This window comes from Grampus griseus, assembly GCF_964374135.1.
Source record: "Grampus griseus genome assembly, chromosome: 12".
NCBI lineage: Eukaryota > Metazoa > Chordata > Mammalia > Artiodactyla > Delphinidae > Grampus > Grampus griseus.
The window spans coordinates 16,602,653-16,626,081 of NC_139006.1; the positions used below are offsets into that span (position 1 = coordinate 16,602,653).

General features: G+C 53.1%; 1 protein-coding gene across 4 annotated transcripts; it reads left to right on the forward strand.

Moving 5' to 3' along the window:
- Positions 1 to 608: 608 nt before the first annotated feature.
- Positions 609 to 22,607, forward strand: CABP1 (calcium binding protein 1; the record flags this gene model as incomplete). Of its 4 annotated transcripts, none has more annotated exons than XM_082667686.1 (7): positions 609 to 1,256; positions 13,644 to 13,820; positions 16,708 to 16,738; positions 17,011 to 17,154; positions 18,918 to 19,027; positions 19,250 to 19,397; positions 22,582 to 22,607. In XM_082667686.1, the coding sequence occupies 7 exons, from the start codon at positions 609 to 611 to the stop codon at positions 22,605 to 22,607; spliced, it is 1,284 nt and encodes a 427-aa protein (XP_082523812.1). The 4 variants fall into 4 exon arrangements, with proteins under 4 accessions (XP_082523812.1, XP_082523813.1, XP_082523814.1 ...); XM_082667688.1 differs by lacking the exon at positions 609 to 1,256 and adding an exon at positions 8,837 to 8,881; XM_082667687.1 differs by lacking the exon at positions 13,644 to 13,820.
- Between the last annotated feature and the right edge of the window lie 822 nt (positions 22,608 to 23,429).

The following is a 23,429-nucleotide window of genomic DNA, read 5'->3' on the forward strand; positions in this document are numbered from 1 at the left end:
GTTCTGAGAACTGAACATCCTGTGGCTGCTTCACCAGGGTCATCCTGGTCCCACTCTAGGGTACTGGGAGTGGGTGAAGCCCCCATAGAGTGGAGCCTTTCCTTCCAGCAGTGTCCTTCCACGCCGTTCTGGCTCTGGGCTTTGTAGTGGTGGTGTCATGCATAGCGTGCTTTCATCCTCCTTGGGTCTTGAGTTTACTTCCTTCACCTCTCTCGTCATCTTTTCCAAAGTTGTACCCCGTGGACACTGCACCCCGCCAGCATTTCTGGACGTTCTGGCGGTTCTGGGTCATTTGGAAACGTCCGGGCACGTTAAGGGGGACTGCCGGCGCCACCAAGGTCTGGGCATCTTTGGGGCCCTTCGCCAAGCCCCTTCCCTCGCTCTCCCGGCGCTCCCGGCTACGCGCCGCAGCGCCTCCTCAGCCGCCAGGGGCCGCCGGGAAGCGGGGCTCCTCGAGCGCGGGGCGGGGCAAGGGGCGGGGCGCGGCGGTACCTGGGCCGCCGGGGAGCCGGGGGTGGGCTCTTCTGGGACAGCCGGCGGCCCCCCCAGATTCGCACCGCCAGCCGCCGGGGAGCTCGGGGCTCCAGGCGTAGAGGCTGCGCTGTCACATGGGCGGCGGCGACGGGGCCGCATTTAAGCGGCCGGGGGACGGCGCCCGCCTCCAGCGCGTCCTCGGGCTCGGCTCCCGCCGGGCGCCCCGCTCTCTGCCCGCCGGGGACCCAGCGCCGCGCCGCACCGCGCCGCCCCCGCCGGGCCATGCGAGCGCGGGCCCCGCCGCGATGAGCTCGCACATCGCTAAAAGCGAGTCCAAGACGTCGCTGCTGAAGGCGGCGGCGGCGAGCGGGGGCAGCCGGGCTGCCCGCCACGGCCCTGCCCGGGAGCCAGTGCTGTCCAGCCGCCGGCTGCCCGGCCCCTGCCCGGGCACGCCGCCGCCGTCCGGGGACCCCAGTTCGCGGAGGCCCCTGTGCCGGCCGGCGCCGCGAGAGGAGGGCGCGCGGGGGAGCCGGCGCGGGCTCCCCCAGGCGCACTGCAGGCCCCGGGAGGCGCCGCCGGCCGCGGCGTCCCGACCTTCGCCGCCGTCGCCGCTGCCGCCGGCCCGCGGGCGGGATGGGGAGGAACGGGGGCTGTCCCCGGCGCTCGGCCTCCGGGGCTCTCTGCGAGCCCCGGGTCGCGGGGACTCAGCTCCAGCCGCCGCGTCCGAGGCAGACCCGTTCCTCCACCAGCTGCGCCCCATGCTCAGCTCCGCCTTCGGCCAGGTAAGGGCCGCGCCTCCCGCCCGCTCCCTGGAGAGGCGCTCGGGACCCTGCCGCGGCTGCGCGCCCACAGCCCTCCTCCCGCTGCCCGCGGGTCCCCGGGTCACGCTCCTCTGGTCCTCCCGCCGCCCGGCGCCCTAGCCCGCGCGCCTCCTCCCCCGTGCCTGATTCAGCACCCTGTGCGCTGTCCACGCTCCGGGCGTCTTCAGGACGAGGCCCCACCGCCTAGCCTCCCTCCACTTGCCGGAATGGGCCAGTCCTGGACGGGGAGCGACCTCCACAAACCGCCTGGAAATTTGCAGGGGTCAAGGAGGGGTGCTCCGAGCAGGTGGCACCAAACCCACTCCTCCGGCCTCTGGCCAAGACGGCCAATGAGCGACCCAAGAGAGCAATGGGCATGGAGTCTGGGGATCAAGAGTGGGGACCTCGGGGTACACAGCCTTGCTTGGGGATGAGGGACCCTAGCCATTGCCTGTGGTGGCCCCAAAGACCTGGGAAAAGTTAGGAAAGGTAAAAATATGAGAAAAGAGGAGTGTCTGGGTAGTCATGGAGGGATGTACAGAGCTATGGCTCAAACTGGAACTTTGGGGATATTTTAAGGAGGTTGTCTTCTAGGGATGCCATTAAGACGGTGGGCAGTTGTCGAGTTGTGGGACATGGAATAACACCTAGAGACCCCTAGTCTGAGTTAGTGTGTATTCTAGGGTCAGAAAGGTCACTAAGGGGTCATGAGTGGCTCGTTTTGTTTCTTTTCTCTCAAGAACCCCAAGCAGCTGGGCATCTGCCCTTTAAAAATGGCCCCGTGGTCATAATCCAGGTCTACAGTTAGGGGCTGTGCTGCTGGGGAGAGAGGCTCAGCAGAAAGGAACCTGTGAACTCCTGAGCAAAGCCAGGATTTCCTCTAGTTCTGAGTCCATAATTAAGTCAAACTCGTTGGCACAGCATGGACACAGTTCTGCAGCAGCCGAGGAGGGGTGTAACACAGGTCTGATCAGAGTGTCGCGTGCTGTGTGGGCGAAGGTGGGGCCTGTGCGTTTCTGTGCTAGGATATAGCGTAAAGAAGCCGTTTCAAGCTCCTGGCTTGTCATGCTGCCTAGAGCCCATGCTCCAAGGAGGCCGTGCGTGTTTTGTTTCAGATCTGCACATTCCTTTTCAAAATACTACTCTGCAGTGGCTGATGCCGGTGGAGGCATGAAGGCAGCTGACATGAAGGCAGCTGCACGTAGACTCGGGTTGCACGGGGCTGCTGTGGTGGCGTGATAGGGCAGCAGTGTGGCTTTGTTCCTGCCAGGAGCCCTCGTTAGCCAAGTTATCTGGAAACGGTTCTCCAGAGTAGAGATTTGAATGCAGAGCTGTGAAAGTTAGTGCAGCGTTATGTTGAAGAGTTGACTGCAGTGGCTTCTGTATTAGTGAGGGGGTGTCAGGTGTTAGGGCAGGAGTGGTCTGGATTGCAAAAGGGACACTGTGTCATTGAATTGGTGACAACTATCCATTTATCAAATATATTTTGATCGCCTACTTTGCCCAGGCATTTGCTGGGCACTATGGAGACGGAAGTGGACAGGATAGCCAGGGTTCTGGCTACTTTGGAGCTTACAATCTAGCAGCTTGGAAGGGTAGGTCATTGGCCCAGGATCACACACTCTGGTTATTTAGTTTGCCGGTGATCTGACTTCGTTTCTGGAAAAAGGGTCCTTTCTTTGCAGTCTTGCAGGAGTTGCCTGCCTGGGCCCTTTGTGAGCTCAGAGCATTTCAGCTCATGTGCTTTTCTGCTTCTACTTCCTCAGTCATAAAATGAAGGCTGTTTTCCAGTTCTGTGTTCTGAAATGTCACCAGGGTCACCTGAGTCAGGAAGAACTGGAAGGTCCCATCAAATATTTACTAGCTCCCTCTGGAAGCTCTTGCCCCTGGAGCTGCAGGCTTTGTCTTTAAAGCTGGGCACATCCCGTCTAGCCTTCCTGCTGACGGCTCTAAAGCATCTGCTCCAGCAACAGCAACAGCAACAAAACCCGGCCTGGGACTTTGTGTCAGAGTCTCCAGTCTCCTGCAAGAATTAGGCTTTCCGTCCCTTCTCTTTGCATTGAGATTTCTGTCCTTAGAGACAGGGTCAGGACCAAGAGAAGGGAAATGAGATTCTGAATATAGAAACTTTCCGATAGGATCTGCCTTGGGCAAAATATAGCCCTGGGGAAGTATATTTTTCATGTCTCCCAAGTTCCTTTTTTTTTTTAACCTTCAGTGAATCGTTTGACCTCAGTAAGCCTATGTTTCTTTATCTGCAAAATAGGGATAATCATAGTATCTCAATGGGTTTTCGGGGGGAATAAAAGGGGATATGGAGATATGCACAGAGCTTGGCCCAGAGCAAGGGTCTATGGATGTTAGCTATTATTATTGTTGTTGTTGTTGATTAACTACCAAGGACTGTGTCAGAAATTCTTTCCATTTGTAATAGAGTCAGGGAGGGCCAGGGGCCAAAGTGACACTGAAGGTACCAAGATGGACTCTTTCATTAGGGGGAACAGGAATTAGGGTTCTTCCAGTGACCTAACAGAGCATCCTTACTGCCTGCAGGGAGACGGTGTGATTTTGAGGCTAAGGCATGGAATGGTGGCTTAGGAGATAGAGCTGCAGGTTCCAGTCCCAGCAATGTTACTTCCTATTGCTGTGACCTTGGGCCTGTTATTTTCTCTCTCTGGTCTGGGTTTCTTCATCCAGAAATGAGATTGACAAGAAACTACCTTGCAGAGCTCTTATGAGGGTTATACAAGATTAAGGATGTCAAATGGGCTGGCTCAGAGTGAGTGCTGGAAAAGGGCACAGGCTTCATTAATACTATTATTAATAGAGTAATTGTCAGAACGAGGGCCTGCGTCAGGTAGTTTGAAAGCTGTCTCTGAGCCAAGTGAGGAAGGCCATTAAAAGAAGGAACTCAGGGACTTCCCTGGTGGCGCAGTGGTTAAGAATCCGCCTGCCAATGCAGGGGACACGGGTTCGAGCCCTGGTCTGGGAGGATCCCACATGCCGCGGAGCAACTAAGCCCATGCACCACAACTACTGAGCCCACATGCCACAACTACTGAAGCCCGCATGCCTAGAGCCCATGCTCCGCAACAAAGAGAGGCCACCACAATGAGAAGCCTGCGCACTGCAACGAAGAGTAGCCCCCGCTCGCTGCAACTAGGGAAAGCCCGCACGCAGCAATGAAGACCCAATGCAGCCAAAATAAATAAATTTTAAAAAAACAAAAAAAGGAGCTGAATGACAAAGGACCTCCTCTAGTACCCTCTTTGTAGCCAGCTAAGGACGAGCCACCCAGCTGCCTAGAGAGAAGATGTGGTATCAAAAATTAACTGAGGACAGGCATGACTTGGGGGCAACTCTTGGCACTGGGTCTTGGAAAACTATTTTAAGAATAGTCTTTCTGTTCCTTACCCTAAATTTGGGAAGAAACACCTCTTGTAGATGAGGCAAAGAGGAAAAAAACCCATAGCTCTGTCCCATCCCCTTTCTTTAACTATAGAGACATCTCTTCTGATTTGAGTAGGCTAGCCCAATTCCCAAACTGCTTTGTACGTAAGAGGGTCAAGGTATTTAATGCGTGAGTGAATGAATCTCCAGCCTCTGCACTTCAGTTTCTTGGTTCCTATAGCTTAGATGAGGGAGAGGGACCACATGGTTCGGATCCTAACGGATTCAAGTGCGCTAGGCCTGTGTGCCTAGAATGATGGCTTGTGTATCTTACTTACTCCTGCCCAGCCAAGTCACTCCCTACTGTTCTCTGAGAGGGCTGGGAGTCCCTGTGGCCTTTCTCTGGGTCCTGGGGAAGGGGAAGAGAAGGTCAGTTTGTGGTTGAGCTCAATCGTAGATGATAGGAATCACTCGATGTCAGGTCGTAGGTTTTGCAGAAGCAACATTGGCACTTTCAACCTCTGTCTAGAGCCCAGTAAACAATGGACAAAGTATCTTCTCATTATCTTATCTTCATAGCAACCTGTGAAACTTAGCATTATCTTGCCCCATTTTAGAGACAAGGAAACAGGTTCAAGAAAGGGGAAGTGGCTTGTCCAAAGGTCACAGTGTAAGTAAATGGCAGGACTGTGATGTGGTGTGTCTGTCTCCAAACAACCTGCCAGTGCCACACCATACTGGCCGGTGGAAAGTCACAGAAGCGCGTTTCCTATTTGTCAGAAGCATCCACAAAGCACTTCTCAGGTTACGACCCAGCTTTCCCCAAGTGTCTTAACACTGGGCTGCCATCCAAGTTCAAATGCTGGTGATAGGACTGATCAGGGCCCAAAGCCAGCCTCCCTCCTAATCAGGAATAATCAGCAATGGGTTTATCCTTCTCATCCCTCTGATCCTATTATTCCATTCCAGAACTCTAAGCGTGGCTTCTGGAGGCCCAGGGGCTGCTGCCACAGTGCATACTGATGGGGAGGCGGGGCCGTGGGATGTGCTTTACTCCTTAGGGAAGCCCCCACCATTCAGCCCTCTGAAATTTTCTGCCAAAGGTCAAGCCATCTGCCTCCTCAAGATCAGTAGTTACTCCTGTCACACAGAACCACCACACACCCCATCTGCTCAACCTAAAATAGATTAAGCAAGCTCTGGGTTGGAATCCTGAATCCCTGGCTGCCCTTAAGCCTCAAGCTGGTGTCAGCACCCTCTTCGCTAAAGGATGGGATTTCTTCCAAGTGCGTGGACTTTTCCACAAGGGCCTGGTTTTGCTGTCTCCTGGTCTCCTTGTCTCTAAGGACAGAGGTGTATCCAAAGGTCGACAAATATGTGCTGTGCTCTGCACTGGCCTGCGGGGGGCAGGAGCCACCAGGTCTGAGCCTGTGGGTGCCCTGCTGAGTGAATGGAGGCCCTGCTGGGCCCTTTAGGACCAACGTCGCCACCGGGCAGGGGAAGGGGCACCTTCTATGTGCCTGGAACTGTGCCAAGCCCTTTGCATGTATTATTAACTCCTCACAAGAGTCCTATGAAGGAAGCCTTATTAGAGTACCCACTTTATAAATACAGAAACTGAGGCTCAGAAAGATTAAAAAGTCCTCAAGGTCACGTGGTTGCTAGGCAGGTGGGCAAGATTTGAACGCAGGTCTGTCTGACTCTGTATGCTGAGCTCTTTACCTCTAGATCAGTGGTTCTCAACACTGGCTGTGAGTTAGAATTACCTGGAGTATTAAACAACACCAGCATCCGGGGCTCACTTACACCTACTCCATCAGCATCCTTGGGGAAGGTCCCTAATGATTCTAGTCTGCAGCCAGCATTCAGAACCCCTGCTTCCCACTGTGCTGCCTTTTCATGTATCCACCCATTTAGTTCATACGAATTGGATTTGTACCCGGAGCCTAACTCATCTCCCCTCTGGGGTCTGCGGTGAGACCTAGCTTTTCAAAAGAGTCTGCAGATGGGCAGTGTTCTACATTTTGTCTACAAGTCTTTCCTGATCCCTCCACACTAAGTCAGATCCCTGTCTCACATTCTCAGAGTGTTTGTGTTTCTCCTTCATAGCATTTACCTGAACTGAGATTAAGTATGTTGATAGCCCTTTAATATCTCCTGCCCGCCTGCCAGAATGTGAGCTCCCTGAAAGCAGGGACCATGTGTATCTCGTTCCCACAACTTTCCCAGAGCCAAGCACATGGGACAAATGATACTTCCTTCTTCCGTTTCAATAATTCCTTATCCAGTACCTGTCCTGTGCCACGCACTTTCCCCGCACGCACCGTATCACCAGGCGAGGGAACTGAGGGCTGCCATGTGAGCTGCCATGTGAGCCAGGACTCAGCCCCAGACCTCCAGATCCTTCCCATCCATCTGAGTCCGTTGCTCTTCCCACGACCCTGCCTTCAGGCTCTGTTTCCGAGGAACAGGTCTTTGAAGAAGGCATTTTTGTTTGCTCTTCCCATACCAGCTCCCCGGCAGCATCTTCACCCCCTTTCCTGCCCTTTTAAGTGTCAACAGCGCCCCCCTAGCCCCACCCAGGCTCCTTCTGGCCTCCAGAGGCCGGAACCAGGCTGCTGAGAGACTCCCCGACTAAAATAAACCATTCCATCGTCGTCAGCGCCACGGTCCTCAAAAGCTATCCAGGGACCTCCCTCCCCAGCTCCCTGGGAGCTGGCCTGTGGCACCTTCTGGGCAGCGTCCCCACCCATCTTCCCCTAACGGGAGCTCTGACCAACCACCCAAAACTGGACAAAAATTCCTGCGAGAGGAGCCCCTCTGGACTGAAACTCTCAGCCTTGCGTGTAAAGGGTTTTGCTTCAGGGCCTGGGAAGAGCTCGGCTTCCCAGCCTAGCTCTGGTGCCCCCTGCTGGGAAAAGCCGGGTGCAGGGAAACGGGGACATTTCCTCTCCTGGGTCGTCTGGCTGGGGCTGTAGGTCACAGAGGTGACATCTGAGGCTTGAGATGAATTCACATCAAAGCTGGAAGCTGGAGGGACGAGGACGTGCCAGTTACCTAAAAAGTTTCATTCATGGGAACTTGAAGACCGCTTTGCAAAGGGCGGCCTCTCTGCACCCCCAAGGAAACCGGTGAAAGATCCTCTATGGGGATCAGGCAGAGGATTAGGAGTTTTGTCGCCCTCGCTCGCTCACGGCCGCCCGCCGTGCCAGCACTGCCTCCATCAGGACCCCCTCAGGGCCGGCTCTTGATTTCCCTTGGGTCGGAGAGAGCGCGCACAGTGAAGGGAGCCGAAGGAGCTGCGTCGGCTCAGCTGTGCTTCCAGCCCTGGAGCCTCATCCCGTTTCGGTGAGGAGGCAAGTGTGAAAAATGGAGCGTGATGGAGACTCGTCACAAGATCTCCCAGGGCCTCACTGGAGCTGCCTGCTCTCAATCCAGCTGCGATGGCGGGGGTGATTAAGATGCGTGTTTGTCCCTGAGCGCCTGTGTGTGTGTGTGTGTGTGTGTGTGTGTGTGTGTGTGTGTGTGTGTGTGTGTGTGTGTGTGTGTGTGTGTGTGTGTGTGTGTGTGTGTGTGTGTGTGTGTGTGAATGCACACATAAGGTTGGAAGCTGGGAGGCACCCTGGCTTTTGGGGGCCCAAACTAGCCTGCTTCCCCTTCTGGGTCTGCTGGCCTAATTCCTAGCTGCAGCTGCCGTTCTGGGCTCCCCTCCCCGAGGCAATCTCTCTGCAGATTTGACAGCCAGAGAGGAGGGGCCGAGGGAAGGGGAATGGACTGGGGAGAGGCCTCAGCTGTAATCTGATGTAGATGATCCGGCAGCCTTCTCCAGCTCGGCTGCCCTTTGCCGTCAGCTCTCCGGGCGATTTCCTCTATGCCTGCACTCTCCCCTCCTACCTTCGTCTCCTTAAGAAAGTGTCCAGAAAGTTAAACCCACACACATGAACACACACAATCTACAAAAAAAAAAAAAAAAAAAAAAAAATCTGGGAACAGGAGCAGGCAGACAAGTGAGAGAGCACGCGCGCAAGAGAGAGGACTCAGATCGGTCTTGGAGGAAGACGGCGCAGGCAGAGGGAGGCTAGGGTTGGTGGGGACCCAGACTAAGGTCTCTTAGCCCCCAGGAGCCTCCTTCATGGACCCGGGGATCCTGAGAGGGGCTGCCTCAGCTTAGGATGGGCAACTGTGTCAAGTCTCCACTGAGAAATCTCTCAAGGAAGGTATGTTTCTGGAGTGATCAGGGCCCAAAGCCTGGGGTGGGGGATTGGAGCATCTTGCCCTCTGCCCCAGAAGTTGGGGGCAGAGAGGGTGGGCATCTGAAACTTGCTACCCTTCCCGTGGGTTCTGTCTAGAGCTGCTTCCCTGTTTCTACCTCCAGATTCCCTCCTATCACAGTTTTCTATGTCCCAGGCTCTGAGCTGAAGTTGGGACTTTAAGCTGCATGGGGCGCCGTGTTTGGGAATTTGTGCAAGATTTAGGAAAGAAGCCACGTAGCTCCATGAAAAGCATGGATCTTTAGGATGTGAGTGGACAGACCCCCCCTTGGAGCCAACAGGATCAGAAGAGGGTTGAGCTGGGCTTTGACCCTGCTGCTGCTGGTTCCTTCCCGGCATTAGGATGGGGGCTCATTCATCTCCTTTGAGCGTCTCTGAGCCTCTCTGGTGGTCTCTAAGCCTTCAGAGTTGTGGGTTTTGAAGTAGATCGTCTTGCTCCTGAGAGGAACCAAGCCAGGTGTCCCCTTCTACCCTTGATAATTCTTGAGTCAGGTCAAAGACTCACAGCTAGAACCAGACTGGTTTGGGGCCCCAGGGTTGTTTCCATCGAGAAACAGAGTGTACAGCAAAGGCATCTGTAAGTTGCTTTCTGTAGTGGATGTATTGCTTACACACCACGGTAATATCCTTTTGCAAGAATCCTTTTAGGAAAGCAAATAATCACCTCCAAAGCATCTTTCCTGCAAACCTGGGCTTATATCTGTAAGGTCTTGCTTTAAGTGGGCTCTGCCTGTATCTCTGGTCCTCTGTAGTCAGGCCATAGAAGAAACTCATAGATATTACTTAAAGGAAGAAGTAATGTGAGGGATGTTTTCCTCCAAATTATTTTATTTACCAGATGAGGAACTTGACTGCCACTCAGGTTAAGTAACTAACCCAAGGTCTCAGGTTAGCTAATGGCTTCTCTACCCCCAGCCCCATTCTATCTCCTCTGTTAGTTTGACAGCCTCTCAATTTAGGACATTTCAGGCTTTTCTGCTCATCATCTTCCTCATTTAGCTAAGCTGCTCACATCAAATTCCTTTTAATCTTCACTGTTCCTTGGATCCTTCTGAGGGTTGACTGTTTCTTCTGTGCACACACCCCCCAATCATCTGTCATCTTAAAGGAGAGTCTTTTGCATCAGAGGTGGCCTCCACACTGTTGCAGAGAAGCAGAAACGGATCTGAATTAGTTTAGAGGACCACAGGGCGAAGGACCTTTCCCTGGGTTCTGTCCAGAGTTTCAAGAGGTAAACTAAAGAACAAGTATTGTCCTTCTGTCCTACCCAACCCATCTTCCCTTATACAGCAGAGGGCTTAAGAGTCAGACTTCTCAGGTCTCCTCTTTCTAGCCATATGACCTTGGATAAGTTACTTGACCTCTCTGGGTCTCAGTTCCTTTGTCCATCAAGTGGAAATACTAACATCTACCTCCCAAGGTGATTTTGGGGGCCAAGGAAAGAGCTGGGAACGCTGCCTGGAATATAGTACTCAGTATATGTTAGCTAGTGTTATTAGCTTTTCCACTCTGGGTTTTCTGAGAAGGGGGATGGAAGTAAAAAGGGAAATAGGAGAGGTTTTGCATCCATGGAGTAGGGCAGAAGATCATAAAACATATTGCATTCAATTTCATGTATTTGTATAATAGTAATCATTGCTTCTTCCTGAATATCTGCAAGATCTCCAACACCTGTTATCTCATTTGCTCTTTTCCACCCAGTAGTTCTCTTGGCTATTTTCTAGAGAAAGGAGCTGGACTCGGAGATAAGAGCGTTACTAAGATCCCACAGCCAACCAGAAGCAGAGCTGAGATGTAAACCCTGGTCTGTGTAAATCCAGAGGTGGTATTTTTTGTGGGGTTTTTTTTGTTTTTTTTGAATTTTATTTATTTTTTTATACAGAAGGTTCTTATTAGTTATCTATTTTATACATATTAGTATATATATGTCAATCCCAATCTGGTATTTTGTTTTTATTTTTGCCTCTGTGAGAGGCTGCCTCTCTCTTTTTCCTGCTGTCAGAGATGTTATTCATAGATTAACGAACCTGACCTTACAGGTCATCTTAGCCCAAATTCCCACTCCCTGGGCAATGCTCTCGCCCACCTCACCAAGTGCTTCCTCACTCAACTTCTCCTTGAATACCTTCAGTGAGAAGGAGCTTGTGCTTGGCGAGCTTGTGTTGTTAGAGAGCTGTTAGGTCATGAGTCGTGCCAGCCCCTCCTGTTGCCCTGCCACACTCAGGAGACGTCCCCTCAGTGCCAGGAAACATTGTCAGCCTGTGGGCCGCTGCCCACTTGGCTTCCTAAGTAGTAGCTGGGAATTGGTAATGGAAAGAGGAGGTCTCCTCCAGGCTCTGAGCAGGGCAGGACTGGGCTGTCAGGTACCATCACTGGCCAGGGAAGAACAGAAGCGTCCTGGGGCAACTTGGTGCCAGGCAGGGTTAAGATCAAGAGCTGCAGTGGAAATTTCCCAGCCATCACTGGTTCCTCCTTCGTAGGAGCAAATGTTTCTCTGTCCTTCTCACTTCTTTCTTGATTGGCAAATATTCTCCCACTTCTTCTGCAGCCAGATGTAAATGCCTTCTGGCATCCAGCATCCCTTAAGTTGCATCATCATCATCATTGTCATCATCGTTGTCATCATCATTGTCATCACCATGGCAACCCCACAGAGTCAGCCCTTACGCTGCTCTAGGCACTGTGCAATAGCCCATTTACCTCTCACAGAATTCTGTGAGTTGCCCTGATCGTACCCACTGGACAGAGAAGGAAACCAGAGCCCAGAGAGGTCAAATGACCTGCCAAAGGTCACATAGCAAGCAAGCGGCAAGCCAGAATTTGTCCCCAAGACTGTTTGAGTCCAAAGCCAGTTATACTCAAGCTCCCCTCGGAATTCTGTGCTGCCTGCTGCCTCCTTCTGGGTGTGCTCATCCAAGCCAAGTGAGTGAGAATCAGCCAGAAACGAAAAGGCTGATTCTCTACCAACATCTCCTGAGATTGTTTCCTGGGGTTAAGCCACGGTCGACTCCTGGGCTCCCTCTGTCATGAAGGTCTCTCTGGTCCTGCCCTGGCTCAAGACATGTCCCCGAAGCCTATGCAAGTGTGGCCGAGGCTCTGAACCTCTCCTGGTCATCAAACCAGAATGGACCCTGGTCATGTCTGACACCCCTCAAGTTCTAAGATTACCTAAGGTGACACTTTTTTGCACTCACTGGACTCAGGCCTTGGACTGAGGTCCTGCACCTCGGGTCTGAGTTGCTGCTTTCCCTTTGAGGAGCCAGAATATTGCTCCTTCATCTCTAGGCCTGGAAGAGGCTTAGGAAGTTGGAAGAGAGTCTAGACTATAGCTCCACAGTGTGGGGCTCCGGGGAGGAAGACCACGAGGACAGGGTGAGATGGGGGAGGTTGCTCTGCTTGTCCGCCTAGGAGGACAGGCTACCTGTTAGGTCGTGGGATCTCCTCCTGGGCGTGGCCTTCCTTGAGCTGGAGGAAACTGTTAGAAAGCAGGTACAGCAGGATGGACGGGCAGGGCATGCAGCTCTGGCGTTCTTGGACAAAGACAGCCCTCTAAGTTTCCACCACTCTGTCTTTCCTTGGAAGGTTTGGCTCCAAATCCCCACGCCGGGGGGCGGGGAGGCATCAAGCTCAGGGCCGAAGGCAGACTGCCCTCACCTGGATTCTGGGGGGGGCGGTGCTGGGCATCCTGGCCGGGAGGCTGGGGTGGAAGAGAATATTGTGTCTGGCTGCCGCTGTTGCCCTAAGGGGACAGTCTGTGGGCAGTGTTGACTTTTTATAGCTGCATGGGAAACATCAGGGAAGAGGGTGGGCTGGCCGTGGCCTGGGAGCCCAGCTATATTCCGCCAGCAGAGAGGGCCCCTGCCTCAGCCTCTAGAGGTCCTGCAGGCTGGGCTGGGCAGGGTACCAGTGAAGGCGGGAGGGACGAGGAGAATTGCTGGTGGTAGAGAGCCTCTAGTCTCAAGGCCACACACTAGGTGGAATCTGACCCACAGATGTGCTTTGTTTAGCCCACCTGGTGCTTTAAATCAGAAGATCTGGCAACACAGGGCTGGAGTTACATAACGCTGTCCCTTCAAAGGGGACACACAGCATCCGTTTTGCCCCAGGCCCCGCCTCTCACACCTGCCTGCTTCATCTCTGTTCACTGCGGCACCTGTGTCTGCAGCCTCCGGTCTCTCAGGCTAGCTGAGCCTCTGCTCTTTGTGTCACCAGTTCTGATGGTTCTCACTGCCTTCCAGTGGGTTCCAGTGGGGGTAGGGTCAGAGGTCAGTCGGGGAGCTTAGCCCCGGGAATTGCGCTGGGACATTGGGAGCATCTTGGGAAAGGACATTATTCCCTGAATGAACAGAAGCCTCCCTCTGCCTGCTTCTCTCTCTGAGCTTCTGCATGCACACGAGTGTGTGGTTCTGTGCACGTGTGTGTGTATGTGTGTTTGTGTCTGCACATGGGCCACACAGAGTGTATCAGACCCAGCTCTCCCTGGAGCATCCGTTTTGGCCAAGGACTGGGGACTCCACCTGTTGGACCAGTTTGATGCCTGCCCCAGAGCATCCTGAGGGCTCTCTGCACCCTGCTGTTTGCCTCGCAAGGTCTGCTCTTGGGAAGGGCCCCTTCTAGGACCAGGAGCCAGGCTGGGGCCAGGAGGACCCAGCTGGGCAGGGAGGTGATGCCCCGCCTCTCTTTTGTATTTGCTTGGTGCTGGCTGAAGATGCGCCAGGAGGAGACCAGCTATACGGTGGTGCAGACGAGTGAGGAGGGGCTGGCGGCCAGCGGCGAGCTCCCCGGACCGCTCCTGATGCTGGCCCAGAACTGCGCCGTCATGCACAACCTGCTGGGCCCAGCCTGCATTTTCCTGCGTAAGGGCTTCGCGGAGAACAGGCAGCCTGTACGTAAGTTGGCCCCGGTGGAGCCGCGCTCGACTTGGCTTCACAGGGCGTGAGGAAAGAGGTGCTGGGAAGAAGAGGGGGCTCTGTACTCAGCAGTGTGCGTCCCCCACGGATACACCTCAAACCCGCAACTTGTGAATCTGACCCCCAAAGTTTCCCACTGATGGCTGCAAAGCCCTGGTGAGTCCACATCCACCAGCAAGAAATGATAGCAGCTAATATTGCTTGGGTGTTTTTGTTTTTTTTTTTAAGCACTTACTATGTGCCAGGCACTGTGCTAAGTGCGTTGGCTCATCACCTCTCTTAAGCCTCAGAGCAACTCCAAGAGGTAGGTGCTATTATCCTCCCCATTTTACAGATGGGGAAACTGAGTTGGAGAGGTAACATGCTCAAGGTAACATCTGGTGGGTGATAGAGGTGGGATTCAGATTCAGGGATACTGACTCAAGGACCTCCTGTGCTCTGAACAACAGTACTGAATACGCAGCACCATCCAGTAGAACTTTCTGTGGAAACACTGTCCAATCTGAGCTGCCCTCCCTCTACAGTAGCCACTAGCCACCTGTGGCCACTGAGCCCTTGAAATGTGGCTAGTACAACTGAGGAAGTGAATTATTAATTTTCTTTGATTCCAATTTAAATAGTCACATGTGGCCACTGCTTTGGACGGCCTCCCATGGGTATCTGAACAGTCACAGAGAGGAGGGTATTAATAGTGATGTTACAGATTCAAACATCAGTAGGTTTAAATGCCACCTGTTAAACACTTTACGCATCTTGCCTCACAAATGCTCACAAAGGCCGTGTAAGGTGAGTATTGGTATTAACCCATTTTACAGATGAGGAGACTGTGGCGCACACAGTTGAAGGGACCTGCCCAAGATCCTACATCTAGGAAGCAGCAGATCTGGGCTTTGCCCTTGAGTCCATCTGACTCTAGAGGCCAAGGTCATCCCTCGACTGCTTAAGTTGAGGAGTGAGAGGTGTGGTGGGCTCCATTCCCACCTGACCCCCCAAATCGGTGCTCATGGTTTCTCTGCCCCATCGGTGGGCATCCCCGGCTCTACTACACATCCTCACGCCGCTCTGCCCTGGGGAGTGTATGATTCAGGGACCGGCCAGCAGGACTCAGTTGGACCAGCTCCGGCCACGGGCACACTGCCAAGGGGTACCCAGCTTTTTTGCTCCCTGGCTCTGGGTTTATAAGAAGTAGGGTGGGGGCTGCAGAGCTGGGTCCTGGAGATGTGAGAGGCTACTTGAGGCCTGCAGGGTGGGAAAGGTTGTGTCACTTGTCCCAGTGAGCATACTCTGCACGTGTGAGTGCATGCATATAGTCGCTGACACTTTCACTTACTGGGAGTCCCGGGCATCGTAAAAGACATTCTTTTTGGTCACCCAAGATCCCAGTCTGACTCGGAGCAGCTAGTGGGTGATAGAGGTAGGATTAGGTAGGTATTAGAGGGCGTGACAACCCCTCCCTGTGAACAGTGACAGGTTTTTAAAGTGGAAGTCCTTACGATTATTTCACAGAAACAGACACCTTCAGGTGAGTCCTACCTTCAGCTAAAAATGCCGCTAGCAGGACCTGGTAGCCTGCAGCCTACTCGTTCCAGGCTCACGTACGCTCTCAGCACTGTCCTACCACGTACGGCCACTTCTGAGAGCCGGGTCCTTCCTGCGCAGCTGGTGGTCCCACAAAATGTTGCTCAGCAGCCCCTTTCTAGAAGATTCTCAGATTTTCCAGCACTGGGGTCCCTTGCCCTGGGGCCAGTTTGGAGCAGGTGGGCAGCAGCCTCTCACCCGCCCTGGCCCTATTGGCTAGAACAGCCTATGTGCACAGCTGAGATGCCTCATGCTCGCTGTGGTCCGCTCGCTGTGGCACACCCGTGTGTCTGTGTTTGCAATCGGTGTGCCCACACCTGGTGTGCACTTCCTCAGGGCGGGCACACCCTGCCCCGTGTTCTCCCTGCCCAAAGGCAGAGAGCTGTGACATATGGAGAGGATGAGCCCCGTGGACCAGTTTTGGAGCCTGCTAAGCATGTCCATCTGGGCACCGCATCCATTTCATGCCAGTCTGTCTCCCTCCTGGGCAGGCCTGGGGCGACTGACACCTCACCAGCCGGAGCCTGCCCCCTGCTTCCTCTGGGCCTGCTCTTTGGAGACTTCTCTGCCATCTGTTCAGATGCCTCGTCCCAGGGCTTCCTTGACTCCCCAAGGAGAGCTGGGCACTGTTTGAGGTTGCAGACGTGCACTTTGGACCCTGGCAGCCGCCAGAGGCACTGGCAGCCCCCAGGGTCCTATGCTGTGTCCTGTGACAGGGCGAGGTATAGGATGGGGGTCAAACTGGAGAAGGTGGGGTGGTGCCCAGGAATCAGGGCACAGCCACATCCTGCCTCCACTCCCTCAGCTCTTCCTCCACCTCCTGTTCCTCCCTCTTGGGTGCCTGTCTGGGCCCCCACTTCCCCCCCGGCCCCTCGCTTCTCCCATTGCTTTGCAGGCCTCTTCTCCCCTACTCTTCCTGGTTTCTTTGGGTAGAGCCCTCTTCTTTCTGTTGTGACCTCCCGCTAACCCCGTTTTATTTACAGGTTTTGGCCTCCAGACCAGCTCTGTTCGCTGACACGTTCTTGTGTCTGGAATAAGGGGCTGGGGGCCCAGAGGTTCTGTACCCAGGCTGGAGAGGGCTCCTACTTCCCTGGGCATCTCCCATGTCTGTGGGACAGGTGGGGCTGCATCCTTTCCCCTCCAGGACATGGTCCAGGCACGCCTCCGCTGCTGCCCCATCACCTCCCGCCCAGTGCCTGCTGCCACTGGGACGGCCGTCAGCTGGGCCATGTACGACTTCTGGGCCCCTTGCAGCTGCTAATAGGACATGTTCTTTTGTTTCAGGACAGATCACTGCGGCCAGAGGAGATTGAAGGTAAGAACTGGCCCCTTAGGGGAGAGGGCTGCTCAGCCATCCAGAAAGATGAGGAGAGGAAGGTGGGTGGGAAGAGAGGCAGAGATATCTCGGCCTCCTGCAAACGGGGCCTGGTGCAGAGCCAGGCATCATCTGTGGAGCCAGGCGTTGGAGGAATGCAAGAGTCAGCAGACCCTCGGGCTGCCTCTGCCCCAGAGACTCTGCAGGTCATCCCCCCACCCCCCACCCCACCGTCCACAACCAACCCTCCCCCGCTTCCTTCGCTTCCCCAGAGCTCCGGGAGGCCTTCAGAGAGTTTGACAAAGACAAGGACGGCTACATCAACTGCCGGGACCTGGGCAACTGCATGCGCACCATGGGCTACATGCCTACCGAGATGGAGCTTATTGAGCTGTCTCAGCAGATCAACATGAACTGTGAGTCCCTCCACCGGGTACCTCCTTCCCTCCCCAGCCTCGCCCTTGCTGTCCTCTACCTGGGTTCAAGTTCTCGGCCCACCTCTTCCCAGCTCTGTGACCTGGGGCAAACTACTCTCTCTGTGCCTCGATTTCCTCACCTGTAAAATGAGGGGTGGGATAGAGGGAATAGAGCACAGGAAGTCAATTGGGGGTATGTTTATTTCTTTATTATTTTTTCATGGTGTATTTATTCATTTATTTTTTATTTTTATTTTTGGTAACAGCTTTATTGAGATATAATTCATAGACCATACAACTGGCTCACTTAAAGCATGCACTTCAGTGGCTTCTAGTATGTTTAAAGTTGTGCAACCATTACCACAATCAATTTCAGAATATTTTCATGGCCCCCAAAAGAAACCCTGTGTCGCTTTGCCATTACCCCCAAGTCCCTCCCCAGCCCTAGGCAACCACTAATCTACTTTCTATCTAAGCAGATTTGCCTATTCTGGAAGTTTCTTTTTTATTTTTATTGAAGTATGCTTGATTTACAATATTATATTAGTCTCAGGTGTACAACATAGTGATTCAAAAATTTTTATATATTGTACTCTATTTAAAGTTATTATAAAATATTGGCTCTATTCCCTGTGCTGTATACTATATCCTTGTGGCTTATTTATTTTATACATAGTAGTTGGCATCCCTTAATCCCCTGCCCCTATCTCGCCCCTCCTCCCACTTCCCTCTCCCCACTGGTGACCACTAGTTTGTTTCTGTATCTGTGAGTCTGTTTTTCTTTTTTGGACGTACTTAAAACAGCCAAATACCTGGCACCCAGTAAGAGGTGAACAGAGGATGCCATTATTATGTTTTTCTCTGCCTTCATTTTCATTCTCCCAGGAGCAGACCAGGAGACAGGGGTTTGAGTGCGGTAGTTTACTCCGTAGCGGCAGGACGGCATCGGTAGGGGGTAGGGAGATGAGAGGGCGGAGACGAGGAGCCAAGGCAGGAGGCGCTGGAGCAGCTGCCACTGTGGGTGATGGAGTCTAGTTCTGCAGGGAGCTCGGGAAGCTGGCGTAGCAGGCCCACCTCGGAGTTGTCCCCAGCCCTTACCTCTCAGCTGGGTATTTATCCCCCAAACTCAGTCACTGGCTGAAAGTGCTGTGAGCAGACCCCAGGGGGCAGGTCCCCTGTATTTCTCCCCGCTGAGGGCCGCTTGGAAGGTGAATTCTATTTGCACAACGAGGGAAAGGTGGGGGCAGGTGGGCCAGGTGCCCACGGCTTCTGCTTCTCTCTCCGCTTTTCTGCATGTGTGTCTCTGTCTCTCCTTCTCTGAAATTCTTTGCCTGTCTCTGTGACCTAATAATTCTTTCTCCCCTCCGTATCCACCCCTGTCAACTTCCTGACTTGTTCCTTTAGTCAAACTCCAGCCACTCCCCTGAGCCATTCTGTGACAATCCCCGGTCCATGGTCACCTCTCTGTCCTCATTTGGCCTTTGCTTATATCCTGGGCCTGGAGCTGGGCAGGTCAAGGAGGGTTGGCAGTTCCCTCAGTTGCCTAGTTGGAGATGGGCAGTGGTTAAATTTTTATTCTTTTAAATATATATTTATTTATTTATTGACTGCGCCACGTGGCATGCGGGATCTTAGTTCCCCGACCAGGGATTGAACCCGTGCCCCCTGCAGTGGACGTGCAGAGTCTTAACCACTGGACTGCCAGGGAAGTCCCAGATGGGCAGTGGTTAGATGGATGATCCAGCCTGTTCCTCTGTCCCCAGTGGGTGGCCATGTGGATTTTGATGACTTTGTGGAGCTAATGGGACCTAAACTCCTGGCGGAGACGGCAGATATGATTGGAGTAAAGGAACTGCGAGATGCCTTCCGAGAGGTGAGTGATGGGCAGTGGACAGGCAGGGGCAGGGAGTTTGTTAGAATTCCAACCTGGGACGGAAATGTGAGCTCTGGATCCCAGACCAGGGGAAGGAGCTTGGACAGAGAAGGGATCCGGGGAAGGCGGGACAGTGGTGCTGGAGAAGGGGCTCAACCTTGGGATCTGCTTCCAACAGTCTCCATGTTGTAGCTACTCCTCCCTCCTTCCTGCCCTCTCTAGTTTGACACCAATGGTGATGGGGAGATAAGTACCAGTGAGTTACGAGAGGCCATGAGGAAACTCCTGGGTCATCAGGTGGGACACCGAGACATAGAGGAAATTATCCGAGATGTGGACCTCAATGGGGATGGACGAGTGGACTTTGAAGGTAGGTGGAAGTGGTTTTGAGAGTGGAAGAGAAACCAGGGCAGTAGTGGGCATCCACAGAGCCCTACACGTGTGTATCCATGATGCAATCATCAGTGCACTCCAACTTCCCATCCCCCTACCCTTCCATCCTGCCACCCCTCTAATCTGCTTCCATCCCTACACCCGTCCATCCATCCAACAATCTGTCCATCTTTCCATATCTATCTTTCCATCTTTTCATCCATCTATCTCTTTATCTGTCCAGGTGCCTATTTACCCACTCACCCATGTGTAAACAATTATCCATAGAACCATTTATCTACGGCCTTATCTATCCATCCATGCACCTATTCATTCTTCTCTACATTCACCCATGCATTCATCCATGCATCCATCTACCCATGTACCTCTCTCCAGCTATCCATGCATCTCTACCTCTCAACATTCATTCATACATTTATATATCTCTACTCATTTGCCTATATTTCTACCCATACTTCCACTGATCTGTCTATCAGTCTGTACAGTCATTTTCCCATCTCTATCCATGTACTCATCCATCCATCCATCCCTGTGTCCATCTGCCCCCATCCATCTCTCTCCATCTATCTGTCCACCTACTCCTGCATCCATCCATGTAGGTATTTTCTGAATACCACATTCCTCAACCTGACACTCAGGCCCCCTAAAATCTCTCCACAGCTCACCTCTCTGGCCACAGCTCCTACCATTCCTTCACTCACACTCCACCTTAAAGCCATAGGTGGTCCATGAACCTCACAAGCTGTCATTTGAATACATTGTTCTTTTTGTCAGGATGCCTTTTGTCCTATTCTTCGCTGGTCCTAAATTCTATTCATCATTCAAGACCCAGCAGTGGGGCCACTCCCTCAAACACTGCTTTCCTCATTCCCCAGATAGAACTTCCTCTTTTCTGGGCTTTCACAGCACTTCAGGCTCACCCTCATTCTTCACACTGGCCCCTAAATGCTAGTTATATCTCCGCTTGACTCTGAACTTTTGGAGAAGAGGAACCCTGCTTTCTTTATCTCTGTCATTCCCACAGAACTCAGTACCGGACACATAATGAACGCTCAGTAAAAGTGTTTTTAAAATAACTAATAATAATTATAATAGTGATCATCTATAACTGTACAGTTATTGTATACCAGTCACTGTAGTAAGTAGCTTTACACATATTATCTCATTTAATTTTCATAATGACTCTAGGGACTGCACATTATTACCTCATGTTATAGATGAGGAAACTGAGGCTCAGAGAAGTAATATAACTTCCTAACTGGTAAGAGGCAGAGCTGGGTCATAAACTCAGGCCTGGAATCTCAACCACTACATACATTACACTGTACATGATACCGTCCGAGGCACCATGGGATACGGGAAAAAAAAAAAAAAAAACAGCAAAACATTGATTCTGCACTCCAGGAACGTGCATTCTGAGCAGAAAGGCAAGATAACCATGAGCAAGACTGTGAATATGTCCAGAACACAAAGGCTGGGAGGCCTTTTCTGGGGAGTAGCTGGTCTTCAAGGTCAAAGAGAGTGTGGCAATGGAGAGAAGGCTTTGCTACCACGAGAGCTGAACATTTCAGGTCACCCCATGTCCAGGTAGTGACTCCCACAGATGCCGGCTCTTCCCTGAAAGCCCAGCATCCCCCATTCATTCTACCAGCGTGTGTTGTACACCTAGTGTGTGCCAAGACCTGATCCCTGCCTTGAGGAGCCCAAGACCAGCGAGGAAAGCCGAAGCCAGCAGTATGGTCCATGCTGTTTGGGGGAAGTACAGCAGGCTGTGGGGCACAGTGGGGGCACCTTTGCCACGCTGGGAGGGGGGGATTAGGGAAGGCTTCCTGGAGGAGGCTATAAGTAAGTAGAGGCTTAAGAGATAAGTAGGAGCCAGCAGGTGAAAAAGAAGGAAGAGATATTTACCCAAAGGAATTGAAAACTTATATCTGCACAAAAAACTGCAAACAGATTTGTTGTTTATAGTAGCTTTACTCATAATTGCCAAAACGTGGAAGCAACCAAGACGTCCTTCAGTAGGTGAATGGATAAATTAACTATGGTATATCCAGACAATGGAATATTATTCAGCATTAAAAAGAAATGAGCTATCAAGTGATAAAAAGACACGGAAGAACCTTAAATGCGTAGTAAGTGAAAGCAGCCAGTCTGAAGAGGCTACATAGTTTGTGATTTCAACGATATGACATTCTGGAAAAGACAAAACTGCGGAGACGGTGAAAAGATCAGTGGTTGCCAGGGGTTGTGAGGAGAGGGAGGGATGAAGACGGGGAACACAGAGAATTTTTAGAGCAATAAAACTATTCTGTATGATAGTACAATAGGGATACATGTCATTCTACATTTGTCCAAACCCACAGAACGTCCAACACCAAGGATGAATCTTAATGTAACTGTGGACTCGGGGTGATAATGTGTCAGCGTAGCTTTATTGACTGTAACCAACGTCCTACTCTGCTGCAGGATGTTGACGATGGAGGAGCCCGTGCGTGTGTATGGCAGGCAGGGAGCGTATGGGAAATCTGTACTTTTTGCTCAATTTTGCTGTGAACCTAGAACTGGTCTAAAAAATGAAGTCGAGTTAAAAGAGAAGGGAGCAGGGATAGGCTGCAGGAAAGCTGAGAGGTGAACAGGAGGGGCGTGTGTTGGTTGCCCCTGAGGCGCTGACAGGGAGCTCTGTGGAGTCAGAGCTTAGTGGTTGGAGGTGAGTGGTGACAGGTGAGGCTGGAGATGTCAGCTAGGGTCAGAACAGGGAGGCCCTGGGGTCGTGTCAGCATCCAGCACGTTATCCAGTGGGGACCATGAGAGGTTTAAGAGGGGTCAGATACGCAGATAGAAAACTCCTGCTAGCTGCTGTGTAGAAGGTGGATTGGAAGATGCTGGATGGGGGAAATTCTCCGGCCGTCCAGCGGTTAGGATTCCGCGCTCCCACTGCAGGGGGCGCGGTTGGATCCCTGGTGGGGGAACTAAGATCCCGCATGCCGTGTGGCGCTGGCAAAAAAAAAAAAAAGAAGATGCTGGGTGGACGTTGGGGACCAGCATCGGTCAGGGGCCGCGGCAATAGACACGGGGCCACCGATCCGAGGGAGGTTTGGAGGCAGCGTCCTGGGCCCTGACTGCTGCTTTCTCCCCACCCCCTCCTGTGCACCCCACCGCAGAGTTTGTCCGGATGATGTCCCGCTGAGGCCGCCAGGGCCCCTCCAGGACTGCCAAGCTCCACGGGCGGGGAGAAGAGGAGCCGGAGCTCGCCTCATCCCGCCGCCGCCGCCGCCGCCGCCGCCGCCCAGAGCCCGGGACGTACTGGCGGATGGGGCCTGCCTGCACCCCGGGGAGGTGCCCACCCCGGACCCCCGCCCCTCCGCACTGTGAAAGACTCACGACTCCTGCAACTGGAAAGGGGGGCGCCCGCCGACGAGGAGGCCACCGCGCCAGGCCGGCGGAAGTCAGGCCGGGCGCCAAGTGCCATAGACCCAGCCGCTGCTGACTGGGGGCGCCCCACACAGCATGTCTGCCCCCCGGGGCAGAGCCTCTCGCCGCCCCCCTTAGCTCTGTGCCCGCCCCCCCTCGCCTCAGCCCTGTTATCTCAGAACCAATAAAAATATTTCCAAGAGAAAGGCGGCCGTGGGGGGGGTCTTTGCTTCTCCAGCCTGGTTAGATGACACACGCGTTTCCTGAGTACCAGCTGCGCGCTCAGAACTGGGTGAACCTCCCTGCCCTTGACTTGTACTGAGTTCCCATTAGGCACCCAGCCTCTTCCACCTTTGACTGAAAGGGAGACTGGGGCATATAGTGATGTAGCTGGATTTGCTGCTACCCCAAACAAGGTCAAGTTCTATAAGGAAAGGAGACTGGATATTGGTTGGGTAAGCATCTAGCAGGGTCTGCCTCACTTCCGGCCTCCCTGGAGATTTCACACTGGTCGAGATAATCACATCCACATGTGATTACGAATTGTGATCCTGCTTTTAAGGAAAAATGCAGGGACCTTTGGTGGGGTAGGATAAGG